We start from the raw sequence: 24,409 nt of genomic DNA, 5'->3' as shown, positions 1-24,409 counted from the left end.
GTGCGGGCTGCAGTTTGTATATTTTATGACTTTATTCCTTAATCAGTGTATTTGATAATTCAGTTAAAAGGTCCTTTGTTTTAAAGTGAGTTTTTACTCATTTTAGTCAGCTGCTGCCAAAGGGGAAGCCACGCAAGGCTCAATTTGTGTTAGACCAGTTGATCTCTTACTGGTGAAACTGAGGAGCTGGAATGCAGTTTGTAGACGGTTTAAGAGAAGTGCTGAGTTTCTTATGGGCTCTAAGAGGTGAAGGGCCAAAGCCTGACACTGCTGAGGTGTAGGCAGAGAGAGACACATGAAAGAAAAGAGCAGCTGACCTGGGAACTGTAGTACACATATTGCACACACAGAGCACTTCTATATGGCCCTTCATCCAGATAAATTTTCAAGTGCTTTAAACAGTGCATCAGCTACTACACACCAGTATGATATGACTTGCAGTCAGCATTAAACATTTGGGTCAGATTTGGCATTTGTTTCCTCTTTGAATAAGCATCTCAAAGAAAATTTTCCTGCAGTCAGAGGAGAGTTTGGTACCTTGCCTCAGTCCCAGCAGAACTTGCTTTCATAGCACAGCTTTACTACAATGCTGAATAAAGCCTTTTAGCTGGTCAAGCGGGAGCCATGCTTTTAAGAAGGGGAGCCTGCGGCATGCATGCAGCGTGCAAAAATGCATCTGACTTGTGTCCCTGGGTGAAATGCTTTACAAATTTTGAATTGGTTTGATTCTGTGGGTAGTTTTGAAAGGCAGAGCCAAAATATCCAGCCAATTTTTGTTTGCTGAAAGCATAAATTGGGTGGCATTTGATACTCCTCTTTGCTTGCTCACTCAAGTAAAAATAAAAAATCATAAACTATGGTTCAGGGTATGAAACCGTTGCTGAATTAGTAAGCAATGGTGAGCATTCAGGCACTGTGTATTACAGAGTTTCATTGCCTTTGCTCTCCAGTGTCCAAAAGATAAAACTTGTGCTTCCTTGCTCCCTGAAGTTGATCTAGGGAATAAGAATAGACTCCCTCTAATGCTACTCTGTTTCACAGTCCCAACTGTGCAAATAATACCAACCTTAACATCTCTTACTGGGAATACTTATGTCTAAGTCAGAAGGTCTACTCAAGGTAATAACCATTTAGAAGATGAAGCTTTTGCAAAAAGCACATGGAAAGGACTGTGGGTGTTGATAACACACCTCTTCTTCCTTCCAGTGCACACAGAAGGTGATGTTAAACAGCACCACCTCCCTTAATTGGCCAGTTATACTGAACTATAACCATTTATAAATGGCTAAAAAAGAATTAACAAATAGTAAAGCATGTTACAAACATGAGAAGTAAATGTTACTGGTGCTCTTTAGCCTTCTCAGTTTGTACCTTCTCGTAAGCTTTTACTGTAGTCTAGTGATCTATTACAATATTTTTATTAAATCATTTATTAATAAATATTATCCTTCTGTTAAATATTTGTAAATGGAACCTTAATTCGAAGTGTGACTGCATTCCTAATTGTACCTATATCCTCTTTATTGAAAATAAAGAGCTTTGAAGATGTAACAGTCTCTAGAGCCATCTGTTCACCTCTTACAAAAACCTACACTAAAAGGAGAGGAAATACCCAGCATTTTTTTAATAACTCAGATGGGACCCAGCTTCATCTTTAAAAAAAAAAAAAAAAAAAAAAAGGATAAATTAGGATCAAAATTAACTGGAAGGTACCAAACAGATACAAAAAGAGCTAAATGGAGAAGGGGAGTTCATTCTCAGGTGTTCTGGTACCTGCACAGTGTCTGAGATTAGTTCTGTGTGCCCACAGACATTGAAACAGACAGACAGAGAACAAAAAAGAACCCCAAATTAAATTATATGGAGTGTGACTCCAACATAAAAGCACACAAACAGGCACAAAAGCACCAAAAATGCTTCTTCCCACATCTCTCTGCCTCTCCCTGCTGTAAAGCCTCATTCCCTGACATATATCCACCTGGATTGTATTTGTAAAATGCAAATGAAAAGTTTCTCTACAAGATACAACAGGTCCCGCAACAGGAATAATCCAAAACCAGAGCTTACCCCAATGGATCAGCACTCGCCATCCTCGGAAAGGGAAAATGAAGAGAGAGGGAAGAGAGAAAGAAAAAGAGAGAGAGAGAGGGATGTGGAGGCAGGTAGAGAAAAGAGTAGGAAAAGCAGAGTGAAATACTGTTCGGAGAACTGCATGGTCATAATTATTGCCACAGGTACCTATGTCTTCAGAGACCAGGAACACTAGGGGGACAGTTTCATTTACTAGAAAGTAACTTTTTTCCTGCTCACAATATTGCAGACACGTCCAACTTTGGCACTGGGGAATATGGAGAGGGACATACGAAGGCTGTAAAAAAAAATTCCCAGCCAAATCCCAATGAGAGCAGTCAGCAGAGCAATGGGGTTCAGACTTCATGCTGCATTTCTTTTCTGACTTTGACATAAAGCACAGTCATACGAGACTGTTATAAAGGAAATTGTTCTTTTTGTCCCCATTTTGCTCAGTGTAGTGTCCCTCTGTCCCCCAAGCTGGCCTGGTAAGAAGTATTTTTTTTTGCCATGAATGAACTGTGAAACATATTGGTTATTAAAGCATGCATTTCTGAGCCAGCTTGGGAGCCCAGGGTACAAGATTGTAGCTCAAGCTGTGAATCTGCTTTGATACTGGCTTATTAGTCATGATGGTCTTATAGTCAGGAATTCAGATCAGCTAGAACACACCAGCTCAGCAACCCGGCACTTATCTCTGTGGATGCCATCTTGTGCTCCAGGATCTCATTTTTCATTTAAAATAAATTCAGTCTCTGGGTCTTAAAGGTTGCAAGGAAAATCTTTCAAATGTGAATGCAGAATAAATCAATGCTGTGCTGAAAAGAGTCTGAAACGGCAGCTCTAAAAGCAGAATGAATCTCTGACATGTTGACTTTGATGCCTACGGACAATCAAAAACTTCAATATTCTTTATTTTTTGATGGTAATCAAAGCACTCATGGTGGAAAAGAATAGTCAGGATATTGAGTTTTTAGGGGTGCAAGTAAGCAAACTCAGAAAAGTGTCACCACTTTTTCACATTAACAAAGGTTAGATTAAGAATAAAAAAAAAAAAGTGTGTGTTATTAAGTAAAATTATTTTAAAGTCGGATACCCTGCTTTTTTCCCTCCCTATCTCTTTCTCTCTCTCTCTCTTTCTCTCCATTTTCAATAACAGGCTCCCAAGCTGCCAGAGTTACCTCTGGCTGGGTGAAGAAAATCCATTCTTCACAAGACGGTCACCAACAGAAATGCTAAATTTAATATATGCCCAGTAGATTTCACAGTTTCCTGCTCAGTGCAACTAGCCATGCTTCCGGATACAAGAACATTGCAGATGCTGGGCTGGGCAACACAAGGCAGTTGTGAGAAAAGTTAAAATTAAAACATAATTAGAATAGAAAGAAAAAGTTGTTGAGCTACACATTGATAGAGAAGTGGAAAGAAGCATTATAGTAAATTCTTTTTCGTGTGTTTGAGTGACACTCCATTTGTGATTTGGCCTGGAGTGCAAATTCGGTGAAGATCTAATTCATATATATATATACAAATACATATACATTGTATATATTTAGGGACAAATGTTGTCCTCAACTGTTGCAATACAAATCTAACTACATTGATGTAACTGAGAAGAGCAAATTGACACCCATTGTATATTGGAACATGTATGTAAAATTATACAGCAAATACACCCATAATCACACATGCAGAATATTAAAATGTAAATAGAATGGGTGCAAGAAAGTTGATTCATTTTTCTTTCAAGTCATTTTCCCAACAGGGAAGGCACTTAAGAGGTTAACAAAGAGAATGGAAAGCAAATTGACAATAGGGAAAAGGAAGAGGCAAATGAGGTTTAAAAAAAATGAACAATCCCAGGACACAATAGACCCAGAAGCGCAGACATGTGCATTCCCTACAATACTGAAGCAAGTGAACTACGGAGCTGCAGCAACCCAGATACAGAAGAAGAGAAGCACTGAAAGAGGGGGTGAAAGAGAAAGTCAGAAAGAAAGAAAAAGAAAAAGAAAGGGACAGTGGCCTCAGCTACTAAGACAACCATGTGCATCTAGAGGGAAGGGACCCTTAAAGATGCAGTATTCCTTTAAAAAAAGACATCATAAAGTTGGATAATTAAACACTGGACAAAAATTTCATGGGCCACCATGATTAGCTGGCCCCATTTTGCTGGGTTTCTCTCACTGCCTATCCCTTCCTTTCACGTGGCTGTGCACAGCTCCAGAATTTGGTTCCTTTCATTTTCCTACCACCGAGGTCCTTCATCCTAACTCTTAAAAGTGGGAGGGAGGTGAGAGAACAGTGCATGTGATCCTTCAAAAATCAGCTTGGCCTTCCAGTGAGGGGGACCCTGGGTGATCCTTGTGCACTACCCTAACCTTCTCCTCCTGTACTCTGAAAAACACCACCTTCAAAAGGTAACATGAAATGCCCGGGTGTTTTAATGAAATTCCTCTAGTGGTTACTGAAGGGTCATTTCCTCTGCTCCTAACACAGCCGTAACAGCTGCCAGAGAAGTACAGAGGGACTGTGAAAGGTGCTGGTAACATCTGAAGGACCCTTCTCACACCACAGACAAAATGCAAAGACACCTCTCTTACTGGACCTGGCTTTTAATTACTGTGGAAGAGATAATCTTTGGAATAGTTTCAGACTATATTTTAATGCAAGAAGTGCCACGTGTTCAAGAATGTAATTTATGTACAGGGGGAATCAGAAAGGAACATCAATTTCCATGCCTATGGTAACAGTCCAGGAAAGCCCAGCCACTAAAGACTGTGTCACCTCTACTTCATGGCTGTGAAACTCTTAAAGGCTTCTAACTGTTTGGGTGCAATGCTTGTACTTACATGTAGGCTGCCATCTTAAAAAATGTGCCTTACATATGTGAGGGACAATCTCCCCTGTGGGTACACATAGTTGGTCTTCACTGTGGCAGGTTCAAGATTTGAAACACTGCCCACAAAGGATTGTCTCAGTCTGCAGAAGGCTAAAACAGGGGCTGTCCTTACATCCTAGGAGTCTCCTGTGGCTTAAACACCACATTTATCTTAAAGTAGAAAGGCTTACGTTAAAAGGGGAAATGGAGAGAAAGGTTAGCTGAGTCCTCAGGTTGGTTCCTTTAAGGAATTCACCGCTTCCCCCTTTCTGAATCATATGGAACAGTCCTAAATCTCAAGCTGCTGATCTCAGATAAGCTGAGTGTTTGTCCAAAATGTGTGAGGATCATATTATAAATGAAGAATTATCCATCCAGATGCCAACTTTTAGCATTCGAGAAGAACTTTCTTCCTCTGAGACTGAAATTTTCGGAATTCCATGTCCATCAACAACCTCCCCTTAAATTTCTTTTTTTGTTCATGGACTCAAACTTAAGTGAGTCCACTAAAACTCCCTAAATCTGGTGGCCTGTATGTCTTCCGCTGTGCCTTTATTCACAGTTGGGAGTTACTCTTTTAGTTATTCTTCAGCATCTGTTAGACTGGAATCATCCTCCAAACACCCTTTCTTTCAATGATCTTCTCCTCTCGTGTTCTGTGATGCAGCCTGGCTGCTTAAAGAGTTTGGCTCTTACCTAGAGGCACTTAATGTTTTGTTCTGTCAGTCAGGATTTCCAAAGTTTCCTACCACTGCTTTTGCTGACTCAGTTGTACTGCTGCTTCTAGTGCTGAGAATGAAGTACCCTGGGCTTTCTTAGTGTTTTACATTCCCAAAGCAGTCCTAGCAAAGACAACTTCTAGCCTGGGCATCCTAACTTGGGGCAGGACTAAACCAGAAGTAACGGCAGGATGACATTTTAGTGGGGAAAACAGTACAGTCACAAGCTGCATTGGGGATAGCCTCAAATGTATGGAACTATACAAAAATATATGTAGTGTGGGACTGTAAATATCCCACCCTCTTTGTTTCTCTCTAAGGAGAGAACAGCTATGTCCCCACACAGAGAAGGTAAGTACTGCATCTTTAAGGTCTCAGCAGTGAGGTAGAGGAGAGGAACATATTGTCAGTGTTTATACCTTTCTTCTTTGTTGAATTTGGGATTGGCTTCAGAGATATCCAGGCTTTTACTGAACATTGTTTTACTATGGCAGGAACAAAGCGAGAAAACAGAGTTACTAGTGTGGACATTTATAAAAAAGAGTCACCTGAAGCAATGCTGGACACCCAGCCCCCCAACCCATCCTCCCCTTTTTAAGCAATGCTCTGGAACCTTTATTTTACTTTCCAGCTATGGCTCAAGCCTACACACTGCTGAAGTTCATTATCTCCACCTGACTTCTGAGGTCTAAGATGACTTCACCCAAACATACTTTTAAACCCTGCTCTTCTCTATCCAGTTGAAAACCCAGGTACAATCTACTTTGTCACATTGTCCGGAGCATATAGAACGTGCCTGAAGGCACAGATTGCATAGCACTCTTTACTCAGACTTGTCTAGCAGATCTCAACACTAAGCATGATCTGGGAAAAGGTTCAAATTAGGCCACAGAGACTCTTAGAGGAAAAGTAATCCATTTCGTATTCTAAATTGTAGGTCTATTACCACTTACTCCCAGCTCTCTTCCCTATACTCAGTGTATAGAGAAATGTCCTTCTTTATAATCTTGGGTGTGAATCCCTGAAGCTTAGAAGCAAAATTCCCTCTGCCTTGCTAAAAGGGCAGCTCTCTGTAACATGTTTCACTGGTAATATGCTTCACTGTTTCGCAGAACACTGTTTTCTAATGTTAGTTGATCTTTCACGCAAGCTATCTACTTCAATAGCCAGAAGAAAATGCATAGTTAATGAAGCTCATTTTAGAACAGTTTTTGGACTTGCACAGAAAAGCTGCTGAAAATTTCTGGCATATCCCCACAGGATTCTAGTTCCCACAGAATTCTCCCTTGCCTGTCTGATTTTGGCACAGGGGCCAAATTAGCTGGTGTTAAACTACGCTCAGAACCTACCTCTTTTCTTTTGACATTTCAGTGAAATACCAGATAGGCTGAGAAGTGTGGATACCAAAAAAGCAGAATCAAATAAAATGTAATTAGGAACACCTTTAGTTGACAGCTAGTAGCGAAAACCATGAATCAACAATAGTTAGTCACCAGTTTTAGGGTGGCCAGTGTTTGTGCACATTTATTTTGTCATACATCATCAAAGACACAATGAAGAACACTTGGAGAGGTCAGCACAAACATCTCAAGGAGTCTGTAAGCTCAAAAAGCAGTCCTTGTGTTGAATTCCTCTCCTACACTACCCAGAACTAAATCACTGAAGGACTATGTTTTTCACCTAATACTTTGTCAGCCTGTATGACTGCCGAGACTTAAACCTCAATGGAAAGATGTGCCCTTAAACAAGCCAAGACCAGACGCTTGTAAGGACCCCACTTTATTACCAAAAGCACAGTTCAACACACAGACACATAAAACCAGAGGTTACAATCCCCTTTATGCAAGAAAACATCTGTGCACTACTGGGAAAGGGAACGTAGGACTAAATCACAACAAACATGGGTGTGTTCTGCCCACTGGTTAGAAGAGTATCTCTGCTACCTTAAGAAAGAAGTAATGGCTCTGTGTCTCCAGATGTTTGCACAAGTCTTTTGTGTCTAAATAAGAGGCCTGTTTCCGTTGTCTACCTCCCTGTTTTCCTAGTATTGTAGGATAAAAGCATTGAATAGTCATCTATCCAGACCAAAAAATGTCATTCTTTTAAAAAAAAGCATCCACTTCTGGGATCTAAGACCTAGTGCTGTAAAATCCACTCTCAGTGGGTCATTTCATGGAAAATAATATGCAGCTAGCCATTAAAAATCCTTCAGTCTTGGTGGAAGGCACTTGTCATTTTGTTACTGACTGCTCTGACAGATGGTGCCCCATCAGCAATGCATCGTCCCCAGACAATCCCCATGCAGTGGTGTTTGTTAATGAAGCCAGTTCACGTTATAAACGACTGTGCTGCCAGCAACACAAAATGTGCCATTGTTGTCTGTGGATGTGGAATGGTATGAATTATGGAAGCTCAGACATAGAGTAAAATAACATCTTCCCTTTAACCCCTTCCAAAACAAGCTCTACCAAGCTCATCATCATCAATCATGGTGTTATTACATCCCTTCCTCCACCCTTAATCACACCTTTATGTCCAGCCCTGAGCTGTGTGGTATACATTTCCCTCTATCTCTTTTGTGCCTGGCATGTTTCACTTCTTCCTATAAGACAAAGTCCTTCCTTACTGATATGCCACCTGGGTATGTCTCCCCTCTGCTCTGCACTCATCTCAGATGTTTGACTTTAAATGCTTTCTCATCTGCAGAATTGAGTGAGACATTTAAAAGCCAAAGAAATACTTTGGATAATGAGATGCAGCTTTGCTTCTTCAGCGTTTTTGAATCCAAAAGCAAAGCTGAGAGCTGGAAGAGAAGATTTCAGCTCTCAGAACATTTCAGGATCAATCTAACACGTTCTAGGCTGGATGAACATGACTGAATCATTACCTTTGATTGTTCATCTCACCACTTCCTATTTGTTCCACCCAGTTGGACAGTTACTGCAAACAGCTGCAGAGCACTGCAACTCACAGGCAGCCTTGGGGTGGGGAGAAGTGATTCACCTCTGTCTGTCTCATTTCTGGGAGCTTCATGGCCCAGACCTCTACTGGATACCAGATTAAACACTAAGTTGAACAAGGAGTGAACAACTGTTTGTCAGCCTTGCATTAGTCCCTATCACTTTGAGGCCTATGAGGAACACTGAGAATACATCCTGCCATAAATGCTTCCTTAGCCCAGACCTCATTAAATATCAAAGCAAACCACATACTCGAGACAGGTTTCCAACCTACAACACAATGAAAAATCTTTCTGGCAGTGTATCTCAAGGCCACACATCTGGTCTGAAGTCCTAGCAAGATCCTCAAAACCAACATTTTTTCCTCCCTATAGACTGAACCGCAACAGTTGTCAGTAAAACTTTCCAGAAGATCTAGGGGACTCTGGACATGACATTTTTCCATGTTCTTCACACAGTTCTCAGTCAGCAAAGGGAGTTTCTGAGCAGGCACAGCAAGCTCATTTTGAACAGATCTTAACGGCTAAACAAAAGTAATCATGTCATAAAGCTGAAACAGAAGTTACAGCATCACCAGCAACACATTTATGAAATGTTCTTTAGTACTGATTGATTTATACAAGTGTAAAACTAAATGCATGTGCTTCCTTTAGGGTAGGCATAGCGACTGAGGAAACAATTTCCATTGTTCACATATGTGAACTTCCACAGTTCACTTATTTTCCCAGAGCATGCCTTGAGGAAACACCATGCTCCTCTGCTGTTTCTCCACAAGACTAACACTTTCTCTGAGAGAAAAGAAGTAAAATTATACTCGTTTCACTGCATTACAGACAGGTGGTAATTTATGTGGGTCAGATGCGTGTTGGCTCTGACAGCACATTTTAGAAGTATCCACAGATGCCTGGACAGAGCTTTCCAGAGTCAAGCTGTTCTAACAACGTGGATGGTGAGGTTCATCTCATTTAACTTCGGGTTCCTAAAAGCTAGGTACCTAATCCAAGAGAGTCATCTAGATTCCTGCTGTAGGCTATGGAGACAGAGAAGAATGACCAGAGCATAATTTATACTAAGATTGTTGGAACAGAGGACATGTATCTAAGATCTTTCAAAGTCCTCATCTGTCCCCACTGCCTAGAGTGACAGCCTGTGCATCTAGCTCAGACTGAATCCCTATGTTCTGGACAATTAAAATGAGATGAGATGAATCTTGCCCAGAGGACAGAGCAGTTTCCTGAGAAATAGTTGCAAGCAAACAGAGCTCTTAAGCCCCTGGCAGGGCTTCTGCTCCTGTGTGCATAAGCGCTGTTGGCTGCCAGATCATGTTGCAAGTGTGCTTGGAGGTTGTTATGAATGCTGCTATGAATAGAAAAGCTCCACAGCTCCTTTGTATGTACAACATAAAAGAGGGTAACAAAGCCAGGAGGGACTCTCAGCTCTTGGGTAAAGGAGAGACCCACCTCTGTCCATGTTGTGCCATTTCAATAGCTCTGCGAGCAGGGACTGGGGAGCCGCCATCTGTCACACTGAGAACCTCCATTGACTTCCTTTCTGGCCGCCGCTTCCCATGCCTGTTCAGCATTGGGGAGTCCACACGCTTCCGGGGGGGATCTTTACAAAAAGAAAACACTGTCAGCTGAATCTGGCTGTGATTTACCTCACAAAGCTTGGATCAGTCCTCTCTCACCAATCTCACTCTCACACCCCCCTACAGAGATAGGTATCTTCGTGTTGGAGATGAACATTTGCAGCCTCTTTTCTTCCAAATTTACAAGCATTAAGACATAAGTTGCAATCCATCTGCAGAAAAAAGGAGTATTGCTACTGTCCTGAATGTACGAGCACTGTAAAATAAAGGTACAACTATAGCACAGCCTGCACAAATTACCTTACAAAGCTGATAACAGTAATAGCAAGATGATAGCATGGGCTATAGCAGAAGCTGCTAGCTAGAGCGTATGCTATCCAGGGATTCTGCTCATGCACTCAAGTAGCTAGAGCTTGCTTTCAATGTCCATGCTAGCTAAATTAAACGTGACACAAGGACATAAGTAGATTCTAAATTCAGACTCACATTCTCTTCTGAAAACACATCCTTTTTTTGCATCTTCAAGATTAGATTTCAGGTTTTCCCTGCTGTTTTATATTTTCCTCCTTCAGCATTACAAATTAAACATTCTTGTCTACCTGAGATGAATCTCCGATGAGAGCTACTGAAATTTATCTCAGAGGTCATCATACAGCTTTTACTGCTATAGTAACTGAAGTGCTTTATACTTTTTATTGTGTAACATTCCTATGAGGTATGGAAGTGCTACTTTTATTCTACAGAGTGAAAGCTGAGGTATAAGAATGAGATATTTAAAGACATTTCATACATAAAGGTGCAGACAAACATTTACTGCAGTTTTGAGAAGCTCCTAAGTTGCTCTGGAAAGAGTCTTTAGATACCAAACTGCGTAACAGAAAGTGCTCCAAGGTGACTTGCCAAACTTTACACACCTTCATGGTGATGCAGGGAGCCAAATGCAGACCTGCTGAGTTCTTTTATTACTAACATATCTGATAGCATCAAAACAGTAAAGAAGAAAGCAGAAAAATAAATAGGGAAAGATTTTCTTGCTTTGATTGGGCCATTTCAGTACCCTGCCTCTGTTTATAGGCACATTTTTGATTTCAGTGGAGAGTGACCACATGTAAGAAAAGGCATCCTTCACCTCTTCAGTCAAAAAGAGGCTCACAGTGTCCAGTCCCTAAGGCTTCTTCGTCTGCCAGGATTTCTTTGTAAAACCAATAATGCTATATTTGACTATTATATTACTACTGCCACAGTTAGATCAGTACTGCCTAGTCTGGTATTATTTTCATTACCCTGACGTCCTCAGCCCCTGCCTACTTGCTTGTTTCTTCTCTCTCTTACATCATGCTTTTTAGAATACGGTTCCTTTGACGCAGGGCTTATTCTTGAAACAATGAGCATGAGTAAATACAGCCCTAATGCAAACGGGCTAGTAATAACAACTGAGTGTGTTACTATAGAAGTATTAAGTGTATTATAATAATAATTCTGTTAAAAATGAGTTAGAAAATAAACAGTTGTATCTCACTCCATTTCAAACTACTTTCAGTAATAAAAATATACTAGAAAACACCAGCAGGGGCAATCATCTTCAGAGTAGGAAGAAAACACAGTGCATAAAGTTAAGGGAAAAATAGTGGAAGATAAACCTAATAAAGCAGTTGTATTGAGGGACTTCAGTTGCACACAGAGACGTGGTCAACAATAAGCTAGGACAGGATTTAGACATTTCAAATTCCTGCTTCTTCAAACAAGTTCAAAGAACAAGAAAGGATCCATCCTACAGAACAAATGCTGGTGTAAGAAGTGTGATTACAGATGACTAACTCGCATAACCAGAATGAAATTAAATTTGGTATCCACAAGATATAAAAATATAAAGATTCTTAGAGGGATATGAGACATTAGAAATGAAAGGAAAAAAGTGCAGTTGAATTAAAGAAAGGAAAAAAAATGAAGTTGGAAGATGAGGAAAGAGAATGAAGAAGGAAAACGAAGCACGCATCTAAAGTCAAAAGAAAGGAGATGAGTAAGCTCAGATGGCATCAAGGTTAGTTAATAACAGAGTCTAAACAAGGAGAAGGAAAAAGTCAAGAAAAACATTATACGAGAAGATTTTTTAAAGGCAATTTCATCCATGCATGTTTAAAACAGAACACTTTAGAAAATGGAAATTCAGCCAAGTGACAGTTGCAAAAGCGATAGTTAGGCCAAATATAAGGTGGACATTAAAAAGATCTAAAAAGGAATTTGAAGAAAAATGAGCCAAAGACTTGAACAGCGTTTTGTATAGCCATCAAAAAAAGAAAGCTTGAAAGAAGGATAGTAGCCAGAAGGACTATAAGGGAATCAACAGAGCAATTAAAGAAGATAAGGATATTGCTGACAAGCTAAATCATTCTTTTATATCAATCTTTGCTCAATACGTTGGAAGATACTGATTTCCAGTCTGTATTTTAAACTTTCAAACAGAGGGAATAAGCAAAAGGAGCAGGTGGTGAAACACACCCATAAATTCAACAACAGCAATTCACAAAGGTTTGATGGAAAATACATCCAGAAGTTTGCATTGATGTAGTTGATCTTCTAACACTGGTATTTGATTCCTCTTGAAATTGGCTACAAACCTACACTATACATGGATAAGGTTGTCAAGTGCTGTACATATTTTTTAAAACGGTCTGAATAAGAAACCACAGGGTACTGAGTCTGTCATCAATGTCAAGTCTAAAGATTCTAAAGTATACAGCCATCCTGCCATAAAGACTAAAGTGGTGGCATATAAGAACAGTTGGAGATTTTGCAGCAGCACAGGAATTAAAAATAGGAAAACCTCCAGTGTGCACACTTCTGTTTTTGAGTCTCTGGAAATATTTCACATGGAAACAAAGTGAAAACCCAAATTCAAGTCCTGGTCTGGATGTGGCAGTTTTGAAGAAGTATTTTGCTTTCACTTCACATCAGAAAAGTGAAGCCATTCTTACGTGTTTTTTTTTTTTTTTTTTTTTTTTTTAACAGAGGAAGGCAGTATCATGTAAATAATAATCCAATTATAACAGTATTCATCTGAAAGGCAGGAAAGTTTCATCTTCTGAGTTTGAATGAGGCACCTACATCCTAATAGGGCGACTCTGGCTCGATCTCTTGTTCTCTAGTTTATTAAGAATTTCCACTACACAGAAGCCTTTTGCTCAGGGAGACATTAGTTGACATTCACATATTTTACTGAGAAATTTCTCATTTCCATGTTTTGGAAGAAAGAGGAAAAAGCAAAATATAATGAGATGCACCTTTCTTATTTTTTTTTTTCCCCTGGCAAGAGCTCAGGCAATACACAACTCTCACAAATGTGGTTTCTTCAACCTGCTAATATTAAATCCATTACCTTTTCTCTGCTCTTCTCTGTTTGTGCTAAGCCATTGCTAATGGCTAATGATGAGATACTCATCAGAAGCATGACTGCTCTTAATTAAACCTTGCCCCATGTTCTCAGAAATACTGCTGGGAACAGAGGACGTGGAAACCCCCTGTGGAAGACAAAATACAACTTACAAACTCTCAAAGAATAATGCTCCGAGTCTAAAATGTGCTAATGCAGCACAAAGATACATTCAGGGTAGTGTTTCCCTGATGGGGAACATTTTCACTCCTTGCACAAAAAAAAAAATAAAAAAAAATCAGGAGTGGAGAACAGTTCAACACATGAAAATACATGTGGAAGAGATATATATGCTGTGTTACGGTCATGGCTGTGTATTCGCCTACATGCTGGATACGAACATTCTAGTCATCTTGCTTCTTTTTTTATGACAGAAGCATTTCTAAAACAAGATGGTGGTGTCTTTACATTGCAGGACAATCTGAGTCAAAAGCTGATGAGTAAAGTGTTAGAAGACAAACTGCACAGAGAAAGGGCCTTTTGACCGGAGCACCCGCAGTAGACACAACAACCCATCTTCCTCAGGATGCTTGCTAACATATTTTCTGCAGCTCCATTCAGGTAAGCATTTAAAAAATTACCGTGTTGACTCAGAATTTCCATTTCATCCCCCACAGACGAGATTTCTCTGTAAAATTATTGGGCCTGGAGCCTGGAACTTTGATAATGTAATCATTCAGTTCAGTATTAGCAAACGTATGGTTCAATATACCACTGCCCTGTAGGCCTGGGAGATTACAAGCTTTCCAGTGAGAATAAAGAGCACTTTGCTTCTAGCCTTCAAAGTGCTGAAATACAAGACCTAAAAATCACAACACTAGTATATAAAAATGCTATTTCAGGTAATTGATAGAAGTGAGTAGTGCTTTATTAGTTAAACTTTTGTCACTGTGCAGAGCAAGAGTCACTTACATAGTTAGCTCCTTAGGGGAGCATTTTTCCTGTTGTCTGGATTAGTGTAGTCCTTGGTGATCAACAGTACTCTAAAATACTAACAAATAATTCTTCAGGAATAAAACATTATCACAGGAGTTTTAAGAGATATGTAATCTTACTGCTATTAAGCTTTCAAAATCTTTTTAAGATAGTCTAAAAACATGGTGGTGTAATGTACATACCATAAACAGACAAGTGATACTATTCATACTTCTAACAGTGTATGTATTTACCTATAGAAAAGAGGATGTGTACACATATAACTTTATCAGGATGTAATGCTACACAGTCTTACTAGTACAAATCCAGAAGCAGCGCTTCTGCAATACTGCATGTAGATTAGTAATTACAAAATTCTGCCATTACAATGCTCCTAAACTTCATCTACTTGCATGGAGGCAGCTTGTGGGTCCACATGGTATTTTTTATGATTTCTGGTTCAAAACCAACTTGGATGTTTCTGCACTGACACAGATTATGTCCTGAAGAATGAAGCCCTGTAACCAGAAAATAGACCTGCCTGCCTCAGGCTGCAGATTCTCACCAGCGCTGTGCACTATTTCAGTGGGAAAGTAATAGTAATGCTAGGGTTTGAGGATATTAAAAAACAAAAAGGCAAAGAGGAACTACTTAAGATGTGTTTGTGATGACAGAGGTCTTATCTGCAGTACCTATTTCATTTCTAGGGGGAAGATCCTCATCTTCATGACTGGGATACCTCTCCTTCCGGTCAAGCAGAAGAAAATAAATCATTTTCTCTTGGTTTTCTCTGAAAAAAAAGGAAAATATCTTTAAATTTGAAGATAAAAAAAGCAAAAATGTGTAAACAAACCTTTCTCATCAAACAAATAGTTACAGTTATTCTAAATAAGCTGGAAATGCCTGCCAACTAGATGTATAACCCACAAAGCTTTTGAGAACCTTGCTGTCTCCAACAAGCAGCTCATGAGAGAAGGAAATACGATTCCCACATTACACATCTGGAACAGAGCTACAGGACAGATGAGGCAATACATCCACAAGAAGCTGAAGAGTGGTACAAGACATATTTCCTGAGCCTCTGTGTGCTCTTCCCACTACGTGTCCCTGGTAACACCTCAGGAAACACAAAAGTTCTCTGGCATAAGTTTGAAATAAGTAACAGTTTGCTCACAAAGGCATATCCAACACAAATAGCAGCACCGACACCTCCCCATCTGGACTGCAAGGCCCATCTTTTTGTGAAATTACCATGCCTAGCAGTGAGGGAAGAGACAACAATATTCCACCACTGACACCAAGTGTTAGGAAAGCTCAGTGACCCCTTGCTCCCTCCCAGAACATCACTGGCTGCTGAGCAGCTAGAGAGTGAGATGTTGCTACAGGTCCCTCACAGCAAGAGACACAGTAAAACGATTTCCACCTTTCCCCAGGTTTGTAAGCATCCCAGCCCCGGACACCCAACTAATATTAAGACTGAGCAAATGCTTACTCTTCTGACAACAAGTCCTGTAAGAGTTTATTTCGGTCACGGAAGCAGCCTAACGAGTGCATGCTATCTAACACGTCTGGATCGATATCCTCCAAGGAAGGGAGAGAACGAATCTGCACCTTTCGAGGGATTGGTTGCTCTGGTTCTGGTTCATTCTTACCACCTCTGCAGAGGAAAGAAGATGAGAGAGAGAAAGGGGGCAGGGAAAGAAGGAGAGAAAAGAAACATGAGTCACAAATGAACCCGTACTCTGAAACACAGCCTGCAGCACCAGATGGAAATAGCTTGTTAAATCCCCACTGAGAGACCAGATCTTGCAACCAGACAGCTACTCTTTTCAGAAGACACCGCATTGAAGGCTGAGAGTGACCATCACCTTGTGGATTTGAGTCTTTAATGAGAAATATCTGCATTCAGTCAGAAAGGCAGTAGGAACTTCACTTACCAGTGCCCTCATAATGTAAGCAGCTGTTCAGCATCCTAATGCCAAACATTTCTACAACACTACATGGTTTTAGAGATGCTGTCTCATCAGCAGGCCAGACTCAGGCAGTCGGGCTGGGACGCACAAGCTGAACGATTCCCCTTCAAACAACGAGCTGTGAGAACAAAACCTCACTCGTTTCACCAGCTCTTTACAACTGGCACTGCAGCCATTTAATATTTAGAAACTTCCAAGGCGATTTAAGAGACCTCACTGTTGAGGTACATATTTAACACACTTTAGAGGATTTTTTTGGGAAACCAGTTTCTTTATTTATATTCCTAAATACAACTCTGCTTCTCTTCAGAAATGTAAATTTGAAACTTCTGGCTCAAGTGTGATGCCTGAGGTCAGTGGCTAACCTAGGAACGTCCATTAGTGGTAGAGCATATTACTCTTCGAAAAGTAGTTAACACAGGCTTCCTGCACAATCCTCTCACTCTATTGACTGGACTCAGGAAATGCAGATTATTTGTTGCAGTTAAAAGCCCTTAACGTAAGAAACAGGTCAAGATGTCATGACATCTATAACAGACTGAACGCTAAATATTGCAGGCACCCTGGATAACCTTTTGTTTAGCTGGGAAAGGAGCAACCTAGGTCAACTCTATCCACCTAAAGAGGTGGGTTTGGTGGTGGTGGTGTTTTGGTCAGAGAAACTGTCTATCCGGGCTCTTCGCTATTTCTTAGTGGATGTTCTGTGTGACGTTGAGGCTTTCATATTCTTCAGGTGAGGTCCTCCCTTTCCTTTATGTGATGTCAATGTGTGACTGTCGGGTCCAGGCTGCGTTTGTTGTTTCTGGGGCTGATGCCTCCTTGGAGTCTCACAGAAGTCTCTATGTCTTGTACAATGACAACATGGTCCCGAATCTAATGGCTAAATTTGGAAATCTTGTCCAACTAAAGAAACGTCTTATTCCATGAGTGCCCTGCCCTGCCTTTAGGAGGTAGCTACTCTTACAGCTCGTTATTAGTCAAAGTGTGTCAAGATTTAGCTCCCAGCAGGTAATAAGCAAAGACTGGACCATAACCTTGGCTATTAAAGCCACTGATGACATTGTCATTAAGATAAATTCTTGCAGGATGGACCTTCGGACAGCAGCTGAGATTTTGTTTTTTAATGATCTGGAGTTCGTTTTTAGAAGGAACAGACTTCATTAATAATTTATTACATTAAAAACAGAGGTTCTTAAGGTAATTTAAGAGACTAAGAAGAAATTATTGTTTCGGAAAATTCCCAGAAATTTTGGATTTCCTACTTGTTGCCCTAGCCTACAGCAGAATATCACCTGCAAGCACCTTTTACAGCTATCAGCTTGGGTGCCATTTCTAGAGAGCACAGCTTGGTATCTTCTGTGCAGTGAAAAGTGGCTTTTCCTTATGCCCGGCACCTGGTCAGCCTCAGACATAGGCAGAAATATTCACACCTCTTCATCAGGTACAAGAAAAATCTGCAAAGAGGTGCCTCATCATTTGGCAATGCATTCAGTGCTTCGGGAAATGAAAATCACCGGTCTGTGCTGTGATTGGCATGCCTGTATTGCCTGTTCCATTCTCAGTCTGGTAGAGAGTGACAAATTTGTTGCATTTCAACCCACATAGACATCAAACAATGTCACCCAATGAATACTGCAAATCACGTATATTTTTTAAAGGCCTGCATGAATGTAATTGCTGCTTTTAAACCCTGCCTCTTTTGTGAGGAACGGTGCATACAATGGATGTGATTCCAGAACAGGGCGGACTTTTTCAGTCTCTCCATGAAATTCCCTCGTGAATCTCACTGAGATGCACATTTACATCAGAGCAAAGCGAAGCAGCACGGGTACCATTCTTCTTTTGATTTTAGTAAATTTGGTACCTCCACAATTAGGGCAATAACTCAGCGTTACTGAAGTATGCATTTACCATAATAGCTAAATTTATTTGCCCTCTTGCTTTAGTACAAAAAGGTGAAAACATCTGATGTTTATTTGCTGATTTAAGATAACCTGTGCTTGAAGTAAAAATAAATGGTTTAAATTAAAAAGGCTTAAAAAACCTCACTGAATTAATTTGGGTGGGAGAGTATGAAGAACTGGAGGTTGGTGATGAAAGGTTTCTCCTTGGTTTTTCTTTTTTATAGGCTTATGAATCATGATTTCAACTTTCAAGACCTCTTTCTCTGTCCGCTGAGACTGCAATTAAATCTTTTCCCCAGTTTTACAAAATCCTGAATATTTATTTGAAGAATTAAGTGAAATGACTTATTGGGTTCTGAGAACAACTTTCAGGTCAGTAACTTATATATGACGAAGAATAAAGATTTAACATGGGACAGTAGTGTTAAGTGAAATAGGGAGAAAATGAAAGATATGAGCAAAACAGCTACAGTGTGCAAACACTTGTAACCACTCCTTCTCTGTCAGCATCAATATTTCCAGGCAAAATGAATGCAAAGAGGCTGTGAAACATTACCAGATGAAAGCAGTAGAGTTTTGGAGGTGGTAAGGTTATTCACAGACTAAATTTAGCCAAAGGAGGTTAACCTCCTTAGGTCAATCCATGGCCAGTAGAGAATGAGAGAGAGCACTTTAAAAATATAGCTTTAAAAAGCTATTTTAAGCAGAAACTTTGTTTTAGGCAATCTGAACAGACTTCTGGAGGAGCCTTTTTCTTTATTGACTATAGCAGGAGTGTAGGAGGCACTTGCTTTTGCAAAACTCAGTTTATACTTATGAGAATGGCCTCAGATGCCATTTCCATTGGGGTAAAAACATGTTCACTGTGCGAGTCATCAGAGAATCTGACCTTCATCAAGAAGTGCACGAAAATGCTCTAACACTTATGTTTGCAAAGAAAAAATGTTCAGATTTAAAATCTAGAATAAAGTCATGAAATAACACCTGCCTAATTGTGCATGTAAGCCTGGGACAATAACCCTCTGAGGTGAAAACTTCCAGGTTAAAATCTCGAGGATGGTTACAGTAATAACAGAATGATCAATGACATTTAATTTTATTTCCTATTCCACTTCTGATCAAAGGACAGAGAAACTGAAGTCAGCTGATTTTACTCCATAAAGAAACAAAGGGGATCAACTGTCTAGTCTTACAGAACCAGAATTTACTTTTGGACTTTCTAGCACAATGTTACAGTAGGGCTACTTCAGATTTACAGTTAGAGATTTTTCCCCTCAATTTATCCATCAGAGCTGAAAAAAAACAAAACTGCAGCAAACAAGACTCAAGTCCTCTGATTTTAGAAGGTGCCATGTCAGCTGGTAACTGTAGAGCGCATGAAAAAGCCACAGGCAGAGTGCTACCACCATTTCAGGTGAACTAAGAACAAAACATGTTATTCTACAAACTGTTGAATGCCCTTGGGTCCTATTGAAGTCAGTGAAGCCAGCAAGTGAACAGTGCCCATAAGATAGATTTAGAGAAAACAAAACAAATCAAAACAAAGGTGTTTTTTCTTCCTTGTGACAGGCTTAAATATCAGTTCATATCATCCTCAAATATTTCCCAAGAGCAATGAGAGGAGGATTATGAAGGCAGGACTTTTCTTATCACCCACCCAGGGAGTGCGTAGGAACACTGACCCCCAGAAGCAAGTATCAAAGCATAATTTCCTTATTTAATATCTGTGAAGTATTCTCCTTAGTTTGATTGGGTTATCGTGAGTACAAACAAAAAATGTTATTTACTTAGGTTTCTTGAAATACTATTAGGGCTACACAGAGTGCAAGGTCACTTTTAAAAGCCATCAATCTTCCTTACACCCAAACCACTCGACAGGCACGTACTTTTCTCACAGACCTCCTGTTTCACTGTCAAGACTGCTGCTTTTAATCAAGTCACAGAACTACTCTCACATCAACAGGTTACAAGGTCAGAAGCAGCCTCTTAGCTTGCTGTGAAGGAGTAGGGATTATGAGGCAGAAAATCTCTTGTTCACAGGTGCTTACTTATCAATATAATCATTTTTGTTTCTACTTCAGAGGAAAGCCAAGATGCCAAGAAGGAACAAGCAAAAGCTTTCTTGTCAAGAAGGTATTACAAGGGATTCTCTGGAGCACTTGAAGAGCAAACCAAATATGGCTGTTAGGTTGTGGGTTTTTTCAGTGGTGATGACTTGCAGGTATCTTTTTTACACAGAAAGTTGGTGGACTGAATGTTTTATTTCAAACAACTGTTAGTCACTGCATACATATTTCCCAGCTTGAATCTATAGGGATGAAATTATACTAGCAGCAGAGGGTAAAAAAACAACAACACATTAGATGCCTTCCCGTCCTCTGCCCCTTTCTCCACCTGTGTGAAAGCTGTTTTCAAACTCCAATCTCTCTTGTCATAGATCACAAGAATAACAGCCCCCGTAACATGATTAATACTGAATGCATGCAAAAGTGAATTTAAAAAGCATTACTTACATATACCATATGTGTTTCTGAATATGTTCTAGCTGCAAAGAAAAAGAAAACAAGGAATTAGCTCTGTAAAACAAAAAAGGTAACTCCACAAGACATCCTTATTCAAGGCTTGCTTCTAGTGAGGACTAAATCCACCATTCCAGAGCTGGATCTGTGCAAACAACAGGAACTTTCTACTGCATAAAGAGCATGTTCATCCTCACCCACCCCACTGTATATGAGATTATTTCTCTGGACAATGGAACAAGTCAGGAGCAAATCCCAGGAAAATGTGCAAGGACAAGGCTTCACCAGCAAGTGTTTTGGCCATTTAGGTTTTTCCCTTCCTAAGCCATTCCCCTTGAAAATACAACTGAAGCTAACAAACGGCTCCTATCAGTATGTGCATAATGACTGACAGTTTACACCAAAAGTTCATTTCCAGTTTTTATTTTGGAAAGAGAGAGAGAAAGGTTGAAATAGACAGGTTCAAATAGACAATGTACATGAACAAAATAAAATGTGGACATGTGACATGATCTTCTGCCAGGACCCATGCTTGATTAGCTTCAGATTTACCATTAAAATCTAAAGACCAAGTGGAATTAGGTTCTATGTCAAAAAGATAATATTTATTGTTCCAGCACCTGAACCCCTGACTGCAAGTTTATTTTGCTTCCCTTTTTTCTGCTTCACACGTGAATATTTTACTATGTAATGAAGGACTGACCAAAGCTTAACAGTGGCTTTGTCCACCCATGGAAGGCATATACCAACAAATGTTACATGATGACCACAATTTCCATGAGCAGAGGGGAAAAAAATAATAGCTTTTTGCCAAGAGAAACCCCAACAGCAGGGAGAATAAACTGTTAACATTATATACTTACAGCAGAACCTTCCTAATCCTGTTTTTTTGAAGCATCATCACAATAGAAAATATTATTGTAATAGAAAAGCACTTTTCATAGATACTCAGGGATTATTCATTACGAGAACAATATTTTTTGTATTTCCCATTACAAAAGCCTTTGTACGTGCAGAGCAATGTGCACACTCACTGCACATAGGCTTGTGTTTGTGCAACACACAACTGAGAGGCAGGGGAGAGCTGGAAGGAAACTCAAGTGCTAACAGCTACATGATGAAATCACAGGCCCATTAAACTGGTCAGGAAGAACAGAGACAGCTGTCCTGCTCCTATTACTTTCCACTTCAATTCCAGAATCAGAGAACAAAAAAAAAAAAAAAGGGGAATGGACAAACAACAAAATCTCACAGATAGAAAGTAAGTGTTCATCACAGAGAGGAGTGAATCAGAGGCCTCTGTGCTGTGGAATAACAGCTCCTTGATTGAATGTATGGGGTTTACGTGGCAAGATTTTGGTAGCAGGGGGCTGCAGGGGTGGCCTCTGTGAGCAGAGCCCAGCAGCTGCCCCCTGTGAGATAAGAACCAGCTCCAGCTGCTCCAAAGGGACCCGCCACTGGCCAGAGCCCAGCCATGAGCAATGTTGTTTGTCCCTCAGTGAGAGCAGATCTAAGAAAGGGAAAAAAAAAAAATACTGCACAACTGCAGCTGAGAGAGGTCACAGGGCTACACAGGGCCACATCTGTGTTTTTATTTTTTTATTTTTATTTTTAATTGTTATTACTGCTCATTCTGGCATTGCATATGACACAGAACCCCAGTCCGTAGGCAACAGCTCTGCCACAGGGAGCCCCCATCATCACAGCTCCCCCGTACCAGGTAGTCCTTTCACTCCTGCACTACTAGGAGACAGGTGGAGTATTCACAACACACTGCCGTCTCCCCTGAGCAGCTTAATTTAAGGAGATAAGGTACATATCTACGTATGTTCCCCTTACAGTCTGTAGATGCAGCCCTCTTCCTCTTGCTCTGTGCAAGCTGAGGTACAGAGCCTATCAGAAGAGCCTGTTTTGTACATCTTCCACAGGACAGGGCTTTAACATTCTTAGTTATCAAGTGTGTGCTGCTATGAGGATCTGCTAAGGACTGTGCCTCCTTTGTTTGGTAAAACCACCCTGTGAGATTACCGAATGCTTGAGGTGGGAAGGGACCTCTGGAGGTCATCTGGTCCAACCCTTGCTCAAGCAGGGACACCTGGACATGAGGTCTACCTACCATGTCCAGGAGGCTTTTGAATATCTCCAAGGAGGGAGACTCCACAACCGCTCTGGGCAACCTGTGCCAGGGCTCTGGCACTGCATAGCAAAGAGCAGCTTCCTATGTTCAGATGGAACCTGTGTTCCAGTTTGTGCCCACTGTCACTGGTCCTGGCACTAGGCACCACTGAAAAGAACCTGAGATGCATATCTACTCTATTTCCTACACACCACATGGAGGATTAGAGACATTAATGATTTCAGACAAGATGCAGATGATGCAGCTAAGCAATGTCCAAGTCTTTTTCATGCTTGCTTCTTCTCTTGCATTTTCTGTCTCTCTGGGTCACATTTTTCTTTTGTGCCTGCAATAGGCAGAAAACAGCACGTTGTTCTCTAAGTCAGAGAGGGGGAAGAAAGGAGGGTCACCAGTTCATGTCTTAGTCGGGGAACCCTTGGGCTCCTTCAGAGAATATATGAAAGAGAAATCCCTTCTGCCCATCCTGCTGATCACCTCCTCCAAGCTAATGATCCCACATAGCATTTTTCTGAAAGAGAAGTCCCATAGTGCCGTGATATATATCTGAAGGTGTATGAAAGCTCTCATGTGGGAACAACAATGGCTGCTGTTTACCTACACATCTGCAGTTTCATCCACATCAAAATCATTGCTGTGAAGTACTCAGGGATATCCCAGATCCGAAAAGTACTCTACAAAACCAATTTCTATTCTGATTCAAATGTAATTGCATTGAAATGTTATTACAAGTGTACTTGCTGCTGCCAACATCTTCATTGCTTTTTTAAAGGTAATTAATTAATGCTTTGTTGCTTTTCATCTGCATTAAAGTGACAGGAGGGTTATGGGAGGGCGATTGGTTTTGACAAGGAGAAGTCTGTATGCTTTTTACTATGCAGTGTAGGGGAGGGAGATACACAGTGGGAGCTAATCTCACTCCTCCTGCCTTCATTTAAACACAATGTTTAAATGCATTTAAGTGACGAAGGCATTTAACAGCCCTCCCCAGAGGGTTCTTCTTGCTGTTTGCACATGAGTTTGCCAAATTTAATGCCGTTTTATGGAAGTTGTTAAAATGCTGCTTCCTAATATCTCCTAGCCACCGCAGGCAATTGCCTCATGATGTCATCTCTGAAACAAAAACATGATCAGATCCATTGCACATGCACAGTCAGAGGACAGACCTCTGCAAGCTAAAATGCTGTGATGGAAGGAGAAGGGGAATTCCTTTGTCACAGTTTTACTTAAAATACTTCCAATACATATTAACCTTGTATACTGAAGTAGCATTTATTTAGGAGCCACACTTATAGATCCACTGCGATAAAGAGCTG

General features: G+C 40.4%; 1 protein-coding gene across 1 annotated transcript in view; it reads right to left on the bottom strand.

Annotated features, from left to right (window-relative positions):
* The window catches only part of BRSK2 (BR serine/threonine kinase 2), a gene marked incomplete at both ends in the record, with an annotated part of 302,732 nt that overhangs the window by 40,390 nt on the left and 237,933 nt on the right, over positions 1 to 24,409 (bottom strand). The window contains 4 exons of the mRNA XM_084288363.1: positions 10,091 to 10,241; positions 15,256 to 15,353; positions 16,056 to 16,220; positions 20,954 to 20,985. Of these exons, the coding sequence (XP_084144489.1) occupies positions 10,091 to 10,241; positions 15,256 to 15,353; positions 16,056 to 16,220; positions 20,954 to 20,985 (446 nt within the window). The remainder of the gene's footprint in view (positions 1 to 10,090; positions 10,242 to 15,255; positions 15,354 to 16,055; positions 16,221 to 20,953; positions 20,986 to 24,409) is intronic.

Source organism: Netta rufina (assembly GCF_964035555.1).
Source record: "Netta rufina genome assembly, chromosome: 5".
Taxonomy (NCBI): domain Eukaryota; kingdom Metazoa; phylum Chordata; class Aves; order Anseriformes; family Anatidae; genus Netta; species Netta rufina.
This window is presented reverse-complemented; position numbering and strand designations above follow the sequence as displayed.